Source organism: Arachis stenosperma, chromosome 6, assembly GCF_014773155.1.
Source record: "Arachis stenosperma cultivar V10309 chromosome 6, arast.V10309.gnm1.PFL2, whole genome shotgun sequence".
Lineage (NCBI taxonomy): Eukaryota > Viridiplantae > Streptophyta > Magnoliopsida > Fabales > Fabaceae > Arachis > Arachis stenosperma.
In genome coordinates, this window is record NC_080382.1 from 94130964 (window position 1) to 94140805 (window position 9842).

Here is a 9842-nt window from a genome sequence, read left to right on the forward strand (position 1 = left end):
GCTTCTTCAGAAAAATCAATTTATGCATGGGTATGTGTCCTAATCTAAGATGCCAAATGTTGTTGTGCTCACTGTGTGAAGGTGTGGTGGGATGAGTAGTAGTAGTAGTTACTGCCAATGAAGCTTGCTTTGTTGGAAGAGGGGGAAAATGAGAGAATTCTGGTTCTCTACTCATTGTATATAACCCTTCTATACACTCAGCAATGCCAATCATTTTTGATGTGGATCTATCTTGTATCTCACAACACTTATCATTGATTAACAATTGACAATGTAAGTTTGAAGTTAACTTTGACACAGATATCAATTTAAAATCAAAAGAAGGAATGTATAAAACATTTTTGAGAAAAAAATTTTTAGAAAATGTGATTGTGCCAATGATGGTGCTAACAGTTTTGGTTCCATTTGGCAATATCACATTGATTGGATCAATATTTTGAAAACTTGCAAAATCTTTTAAGTCAAAAGTCACATGATCTGTTGCACCGGAATCAATGATCCATAGTGCAGATTTTGGAGTGATAATGCTCATAATTCTCGCATTAAAATGTAATGCAATGGTTTTACCTGGAGTGGAAGTGTGAATGGAATTAGTCAAAATTTGATTTGCATTATGAGGTTGTTGCTGCACACTTTTGTCTTTGATCAACTCTAACAAGGCAAATCTTTGCTCTGGAGTGAATCCAGATCTTGATATTCCAATGTTCTCTTGGAGACAATTGAGCTGGAATTGTTTGTCACTGAGTATATCATCAAACTCTAACAGCTATGTTCACCAAGAAAAAATCTTGCGAAATAGCCTCTCATCAAACTCTATTGGATGAGTTTGAAGGAAGAGGTAAGAATGGGGGAAAGAAAATGTCGAAAGAGAAATTAGGGATAGAAAGAGAATGGCAAAATTGGATTCGCAACTTTTTTTTTTTGATTCACAGCTTGGTTGCTCTCCACGCTCACCGCACCATGAAGAAAATCTCATGCCCTAAGCTGTTCAAGCTGTGATGTTGATGGTTTGATGAATCAGAAAGGATTAAGAGAGGGAGAGAGATAGGTTCTTCTCATTATTGGAGAGAATGAAAAATCCCCCTTAGAAAATATTTGTTGAGTTATTACACCTTATATACTATGTACCTTTTTTTTATGTACTCTCACTAAAAAATAATTACAATGGTAAACCTATTATTGATAAAGAAATAATCTAGGTAACATAACCAAATACATCTATGAATCTTTTGTGGCCAGTCATTAATGACATAGAAAACAAGGATTATCATAAAACAATTGATATCAAAGAATCTTAAGAATGTCAAAAAAAATGGGGGCATTAACTGTCAGCAATAACATCCCGTTAACATGTCCAGAACTCATGAGGCTTAGCCAATGCAAACTACCCATCTAAACAATCTAAAATATGCGGATTGCACTCCCCATTGTACTCTTGAGGTACAAGCATCTCACCTGTTTCAACAAACAAAACATAAATGAAAAGACGGTTAACAAAAAATTAAAAAAATAAAATAACATGAAACAAAAACAGCATTCTTTTTCAAATCAAAACAAAGGTAGTTGAAAATGAGAGGTATCAAACTAAGTTAGTGCCTATTCAACATCACCCTGCCAGCATTTGGCTACAAAGACATCACTTAAAAGATGTGTGTAGTTGCTAAGTCTTTTTATGAACACATCAACTGGCAGTAATAGAACAATTTCAAATATATTCATGCTTGTTAATATAATAGAATATCACATCATGAAATAAACACATCTCACGTTGAGATTAATTAGCTTGCCTATATCTTATCTTGGAGGGAACAAACAGTTTCAAATAAGATCCAAAATTTTGTATACTTAAACCAAAAGTCAAAAGACTCTCAAACTTAATGCTCCAATATTGAGAACCTTAATAATGATCCTCATATAAGGCCTCGAACAGTCAAACTTACATTTTGCCAGTTTTTCTTCAATAATGAAACAAGGAAATTGACGCTGAGTTGTACATTCTGGAATATCTGTTTCTCATCCATTGAGCAATTTCCAACAGCAACACCCATGCAAAGAACTTTCTTAAGTTGAAACTTCACCATTGCTTTTGTTTCATTAACTTTTGACTCTAAGGATTCCTGATGTGTCACTAATGTTGGAAACTTACCTGCATTGGTAGGTTCATATAGTCAACCGATCATATGCAGAACAACATATTATCATCCGAAACCACAAAAATGAAATTTCAATCCATTGTAGCCTTGTTAAAAATAAAAAAGGTAGGGAAAATGTGAAAGGCTGCTTGAAGAACAATCAATGAGATTGCAGAGTCCCTTCAAAAGGCCTCTCTCAAAGGATCCCAAAGTTAATTGGGTTCCAATTGCTGTCTGCCCCCTAACTAAACCACATATGAAATTGATTATTTTCATAGGGCTACTCAAAGAGGCATAGGTTACATTACTTGGTTAAGAACTTCGCTATAAGAGAATTATGTTGCTGAAAACTTTTTCCATCGGCAGAAAATAGTAGGTCTTCCTAAACCCCAAAGGAGATAATAGAAAAGCAGGCAATGAAGTGAATAGTCCTATACTAAGCAATAAATTAAAATATGAAACTGCAAAAATTTTCAATCCAATGTACACTTGAATAAAAAAGTTAGACAAAATGTGAAAGGCTCCTTGAGTGATAATCAATATGAGACTAGAGAGTCCCTTCAAGAGGCCTCTCTCAAAGGACCCCAAAAGCTAATTTGGTTCCGATTGATGTCCGCCCCCTAACTAAGCCAAATATGAAACTGATTATTTTCATAAGGCTACTCAAAGAGGCATACATTCCATGAAAGTCACAAGAGAATCTACAGTGTTGAAAACTTTTTTATCAGCTTCCTAGCTCTGATTTCCGCATAATCAAGATGTTATTCCTAAATCACACAGCAGATAATAGAAAAGCTGGCAATGATGCATGATGCAAATAGTTATATATCATAATCTGAAAATGAAAGAATAATTTTCAATCTATTGAGCCTTGTAGGCAGAAGAAAATGTGAATGACTGTTTGAGGGACAATAAATATTAGATTGAAGAGTCCCTTCAAAAGGTCTTTCTCAAAGGATACCAAAAGTTAATTTGGTTCCTGTTGATGTTTGCCCCCTAACTAAGCCGCATATGGAATTCATAATTTTCATAGGGCTACTCAAAGAGGCATAAATTACACGATCTGGTTATGAACGTAACTACAGGATAATCTATGGTGCTAGAAACGTTTTCGTTGTCTTCCTAACTCTGATTACCAGATAATCAAGATGTTCTTCCTAAATCACACAGAAGATAATAGAAAAACAGGCAATGATGGCATGATGCAAATTATTTATATACTAAGCAACATATTATAACCAATGATGGCTGTGTGAGGGACAATCAATACGAGACTTGAGTCCCTTCAGCAGGCCTCTCTCAAAAGATCCCAAAAGTTAATTTGGTTCCAATTGATGTCCACCTCCCAACCACATATGAAATGGTATATTATTGTGCTACTCAAAGAGGCATGAAGTAAATGACTCAGTTAAGGACCTCTATGAAAGAGAATCTATGGTGTTGAAAACATTTTCATCAGCTTCTTAGCTATGATTTCCACACAATCAAGATGTTCTTCCAAAACCTCAAAATAGATAATAGAAAATCAGGCAATGGTTCAAAAGAATAACAAAATTTACATGCCCACTGAAACAAGGTTTCATAGAGAGAAACAATCAATAGAACCAATATCATAACAAGTGAAGTTACTTGCCTGCCTTGTTCAAACCAGGGCCTAAGAGGCGAGGAATTTGCTTGATGACAGCTTCAGAAGCTAGAAAAGCATGATACTTCTTAGCAAGCTTCTTCACAAGTTTCTTGTTCTTATTAAGCTTTTTCAGTGCCTCGACATCCATCCAATCCAGCCCAATTTTTTCAGCCTGTGTTACAACACAAATGCATCAAATTTCAAAATCACAATAACTAACCTATAACACTATCTTTACCTAACGATGAGTAACAATCGACTACACAGCACACGAAACGATTATTATGACAAGATTTAACCTCTTCGACGTGCTGAGCGTCACCAAGCATGCAGATCTTCATCTTGGGGCGAGGAATATGAGGAAGCTTAACGGAACCGCTGAAACGCTTGTCTTTCTGAGGGTCATAGTTCTTCAAACCGATCTGAAGTTCAACTGTCTCAGTGAATTTGCGCTTCTTCTCGTTCGCATTCGCAACGAGCTGAGATATGGCCTCTCTCAGTGCATCACTCTGTAGCTTACTGAAATGTAATAATTACACATTAAATTAAACACTGATTAATAGTCACTAAACAATGAAATAAGAATATCGATTGGATTGGAATAGTACCTCATTGTAAGGAGCAGAGCCGCAGAGGTTTGGTGTTTGAGGTGCCGCCACAAAAGATTATTCTGCAAATAGAACAAGCTGCTATTATAACGAAAATGCGGATAATGTGTAATGTGTTGTAGCTAACGCATTGAGAGAGCGCGCAAGTTACCGTAGCCGCCACAAACCCTAGTCAGCAGCTCAGTAACTAAGTCACAAATATACATATATATATATATGCATCATAGCTACCTTTTTTTGAGACACTCGATAATTTTTTTTGGTAGTATTATTAATTGATTAAAGGGTCCAAAATCTTTAATGAGCCAGATTACATATGTATGTTGGAGTCTCTCCCACCATATAGTATTTAGCTCAAGTTTGGATAAATAATTTAATTAATTTATTTTTAAAAAAATAGTTTAAATAATAAATTATTTTATTAAAAGTAGTTTATAAAAAAATTATTTTGTGTTTGAACTTTTAGTTCTTAAAGTATTTATTTTATAGAAATATGATAAAAAGTAATAGCATTATGAGAGAAATCATTATTTTAACTTCTCTATAAGCTCCTAAATAGCTTCTTAGAAAGAAGCAATTTAATTTTGAAAATTGCACAAGATATTAATACTATTACTTTTCATAAGTCAAAAGCTCAAAAAAATTACTTTTAAAGTTTTTCAAATGGGCCCTTAGTAGAGTAAATTCCTATAATGATTCTTGAGATTTATGTGATTATCCGTCTTGGTCTTCGAAATTTAAAATTATCTATAATGGTCTTTTAGATTCAGGTCCGAACACCAATATAGTCTCTCGACTTTTTTCGGCGATGACTGGACAAACAGAGTGCTGAAGTGACACCCTTCCTACCACGTTAGTCGCTACAACGGCTAGCTGACATAACGAGGGTTGTATTTGTAACCAATTTGTTTCCTAAAACCCTAATTTTCTCTCATTATTTATCTAACTTAGGTCCTTCTTCAACCTCCATTTTCCTTCCTCTTGTCTTTTTAGTCCTCTTTATCTTCTTCTCCTTGTTAAAGCTTAGTCACCCTTGCTATTGGTTGAGGCACCATGATGGATGGTGAAAGCACCACAACTGGAAGCTCTCTTCGCTCTCCTTAGAGCAATAACTAGGACAAGTCACAAAGCCAAAACAGAAGTGCGAGGGTGCCATAATGGTGTGAGTGTGGCTGCTGTCCAGCTCTGCGATGGTCTGAAAAACCGGCCTCCTAGTTGTCGAGCAAGGAACTACAGGTCGACCTCTTGCTACTATTCTTTCCATGCCACTTTGGCTGGTGACGTTAGGATTTTTGCTAATGAAGAATTTTACAAAACTAGTCGCGTTGTAAATATAGTTTCTAAACCAACAGAAATCCCTTCGTACAAACGTTTTGGTTGTCACAAGTAACAAACCCCTTTAAAATTGATAACCGAGTATTTAAACATCGGGTCGTCTTCTCAAGGAATTGCAGGGAGGTATGTTCTTATTATTGGCTATGAAAAAGGTAAAATTGAGGCTTTTGGAATTTGGGCAATGGGTACAAGCATATTTAAATAACAAGTAAAATAAATTAATAGTAAAATAAACTCTTGGCAAGGTATAAAGATTGGAGGTCCTATCCTAGTTATCCTTATCAATTATGAAGAGAATTGGATTCTTCTCCCACCTTGTTAACCTCTAACTATGAAGGTAAGTTAAATGGATGAATTAATTCAAATCCTCAAGTTCTAGTCTTTCCTTGGGAAAGGCTAGAGTTACTGGAATATGAATTAATGAAATAAAGAAATCCAATTTTCAATCAATAATGAGTTTGATAACTATAGAGTTACCAATTATTTAACCAAGACCAAAAGGAAAGGAAATTGAAGCTGCTGGAATAAAAATGCTTTTAGATGGGAAGTAATAATCATGTAAATAAAAGAAAGCAATATTAAACTGAAATACCTCAAATAACATTAATTTAAAAGAGTAATCTGTAACATGGAAGAGTTCATAAATTCAATAAAAATAAAGAACCTGTGATTGAGAGTCACTCGTAAAACTAAGAGAAATCCTAAATCCTAATCCTAAGAGAGAGAGGAGAGAATCTCCCTCAAAACTAGATCTAAATCATGGAAAAGTAACCGAAAATTCGGAGTCTCTCCCCATGGATGCATTCCTCCACATCATAACCTCTGCTCTATGACTTCTGGACTTGGATTTGGGCCAAAAAGGCTTCAGAATCCGCTATGAACGTTTTCTGCAATTTCTGGTTCGTGGCCTCTGTCACGCGTCCACGTGGGTCACGCGGTCGCGTCATTCGGAGTTCTCCTTGTCGCGCGGTCGCGTTGGTCACGCGTCCGCGTCATATGCGATTTGCTCAAGTCACGCGGTTGCGTCAGTCATGCGGCCGCGTCGTTGCCTCTTCGCTTCTGGCACGCGATCGCGTCGTCCATGCGATCGCGTGGATGCCAGTTCCTTCAGAAACTCCATTTTGCACTTTCCTTCCATTTTTGTATGTTTCCTTTTCCATCCTTTAAGTCATTCCTGCCTTAGAAGATCTGAAACTACTCAACACACTAATCACGGCATCGAATGGAATTAAAGGTGATTAAAATAATTAATTTAAAAGCATAGGAAACATGTTTTTCACATACATCACATACTAAGGAAGGAGAAGTAAAACCATACAATTAATATGAATAAGTGGGTGAAGGATTGAATAAATCACTCAGATTAAGCATAAAATATATCATAAAATATGGGTTTATCAACCTCTCCACACTTAAACAATAGCATGTTCTCATGCTAAGCTCAAGAGAAGCTATAAAGGAATGAAGAGGAATGATAGAATGTATGAGATGCAACCTATGATGCAACTAAATGCAAAATATTTCTACCTACTTGGTTAAAAATAAATAAGTTCTTCAAGACAAATATGAACTGGATTTCACTAATTCAAATCACAAAATACAATACAAATAACTTGCAAGAAGAAGATAGCTAATGAAAGCAGGGAACATAGAATTGAGCACTGAACCCTTACTGGTAGTGTATATCATTCTAACTCTCAAGTGTCTAGGGTCAATTCTCTCAATTCTCTACTAATCTTGCTTTCTATAGCTTGCTCTTTATCTAATAATCAATGAAAATTTAATGCACCAATACATAAATCAAGAGGTCTTTTAAGGATTGTAATGGGGTTAGGGTCAAGGTAGGATTGTATTTGGCCAAGTGGACTAAAATTTGAATCCTTAATTAACTGGAACTTTCCCACCTAACTTAAACAATCCATGTAATCATAATACAACATCTAACCATCCATTAACCATGTTTTCCACATATTCATGCATTCTAATTTCAAGTACAGTACATATGCATTGCCTTCACTACTTACTTTGGGGCATTTTGTCCCCTTTTTCTTATTTGCTCTTTTTCTTTATATATATATATATATATATATATATATATATATATATATATATATATATATATATATATATATATATATATATATATTGTTTTTCTCAATGCATATGATCAATTTATTGAATGCATGAACATGTCCTAAACATTTCTTTCACATTTTCAGAAAATTCTAACATACTCAATTCTCAAACCAGATGTTTCCAAACCCACTCTTCCCCACACTTAATTCATAAGCATTCTCACTAGTCTAAGCTAACCAAGGATTCAAATTAAGGACATTATTGTTTTTCGCTTAGAGTTAATGATGTGCTAAAATAAAGAACAAAGGGGTAAAATAGGCTCAAAATTGGTTTGCAATAGATAATGAAAAGGTTAAGGCCATATGGGTATGTAAGCTCAGTGAAACAAGGCCTCAATCATATAAGTGTATGCATACATTAAACAATGGAGATATAGAATCAAGCAAGATAAAGATCACAATTTTAGAGAGAAAAACACACACCAAAATTTAAATATTGGTTGATAAAATGCAACCAATCAAATAGGCTCAAAATCTCACTGGTTTTGTGTGTTCAAGCTTTAAACCATGTTCCAAAATAAAATTTCTTCATACAAGTTATTCAAAAAGTTTTATTCAAATTAGTGAAATACTCTAAAAAGTCTCTTGAAAAAAAAAATATTACTTCAACCAAGTGGTAAAATATGCACAAATAAAACAGACATGCAATCAAATATGCAAATACAACAATGAAAAACAAAGATTGGTGTTAAGAAGGGACTAACTGACCCGCGGAGATCGGTATCGACCTCCCCACACTTAAAGATTGCACCGTCCTCGGTGCATGCAAAACTGTACAGGGCGGGGGTTGTTGTGCCTCAGTTGGTGCTATCTTTGTTCCTTTCCTTGCCGGTGGTTTGGGAGTCGCTTCCTCTTTACCCTTCTTGGTGGCCATCCTGAAAAGGAAAAAGAAAGTAACTTTTGGAGCTAAGGGTTAGAGCAAGGAAGAGAGCGGGAAAGGTGGTAATCAATGCACAGAAAGAAAAATGACGTTAGCACATGGTCATGACTACATGTGAAAAGTCATCAATGGAAATATAGTAAGTGCATGTGCGGACAGTTAATATGCAAGATGTTTATTGGCATGCTGGCAAAGGCATGAGTAGCATAGATCAAGCATTCAATGTCCAAGTTAGATTACCAAGTCTTTCAAACTAACAATCATGTTTGTAATAACAATTATATTTAATTAATAAAATATAAAAAGGGTTTTGTGAAAAGCAAGCATTTATAGTAATAGATTAAAAGAAATCTTAAAAATAGTGCACAATGCCGTACGGGCATTTTCACAAACACATAGCATGCGTGGTAAATGAGCTATTTGAAAATAATAAATTGAACATGCAAGCAACCCTTTAAAAAGTAATATATAATTGTCAAACAATTCACAAAAATATAGAAAATAATGACCCAAATAAATTTCTAACACCAATGAAAATAATGCAATGAATGAAAGTATACAAATAAATTAAATAAAATAAGAGATAAGAAGAATGAGAAGTGAAAGAAAGGAAGAAGAGATAAGTAAGAAAGAAGAAAGAAGAAAAAGATAGAAGAAATTAGGATTGGGAAAAAAAAGATAAGATATTTGGTAAATTAGGATAAGCTGTGCGGCGCAAACGACGCGGACGCGTGGGGCACGCGGTCGCGCGACTTGCGCTGTAAGTTAATCAATGCGGTCGCGTCGGTCACGCGGTCGCGTGACTCAATTTATGCTACTGGCGCGAGGGCAGCCTCGCGCTCGCACAACTCTCTGTTCAAAATCTTATTTTGCCAAATTTTGGGTGACGCGATCGCGTGGGTGACGCGATCGCGTGGATGGCCATTTTTGAAAAATGACGCGGCCGCGTGGGGCATGCGTTCGCGTGGGAGGGCTTGGGCTTCTAGCACGAGTCCAGCCCAATTCCAGCACAACTTTCGGCCATGCACCTTTTTTACGTCGATTTTCAGGGCACGCGGCTGCGTGGGTGACGCGGTCGCGTGGGACGATTTGTGCCATTGGCACGCCTCCAGCCACGCTCTCGCG

General features: G+C 35.9%; 1 protein-coding gene and 3 non-coding genes across 4 annotated transcripts; all 4 read right to left on the bottom strand.

Moving 5' to 3' along the window:
- Positions 1 to 1027: 1027 nt before the first annotated feature.
- Positions 1028 to 4539, bottom strand: LOC130932459 (60S ribosomal protein L10a-like). Its single transcript, XM_057861786.1, has 6 exons — positions 4519 to 4539; positions 4368 to 4429; positions 4059 to 4278; positions 3766 to 3931; positions 1941 to 2146; positions 1028 to 1455 (listed from the first exon to the last, which is right to left on the bottom strand). Exons 2-6 carry the CDS (start codon positions 4370 to 4372, stop codon positions 1402 to 1404), a joined length of 651 nt encoding a protein of 216 aa, XP_057717769.1. The 5' UTR covers positions 4373 to 4429; positions 4519 to 4539; the 3' UTR covers positions 1028 to 1401.
- Positions 2266 to 2388, bottom strand: LOC130938691 (small nucleolar RNA U19). Its single transcript, XR_009069847.1, has one exon. It is a non-coding gene; the product is annotated as a small nucleolar RNA U19 (small nucleolar RNA).
- LOC130938692 (small nucleolar RNA U19) lies at positions 2642 to 2767 on the bottom strand. Its single transcript, XR_009069848.1, has one exon. It is a non-coding gene; the product is annotated as a small nucleolar RNA U19 (small nucleolar RNA).
- LOC130938690 (small nucleolar RNA U19) lies at positions 3018 to 3143 on the bottom strand. The gene has a single exon (XR_009069846.1). It is a non-coding gene; the product is annotated as a small nucleolar RNA U19 (small nucleolar RNA).
- Positions 4540 to 9842: the final 5303 nt, after the last annotated feature.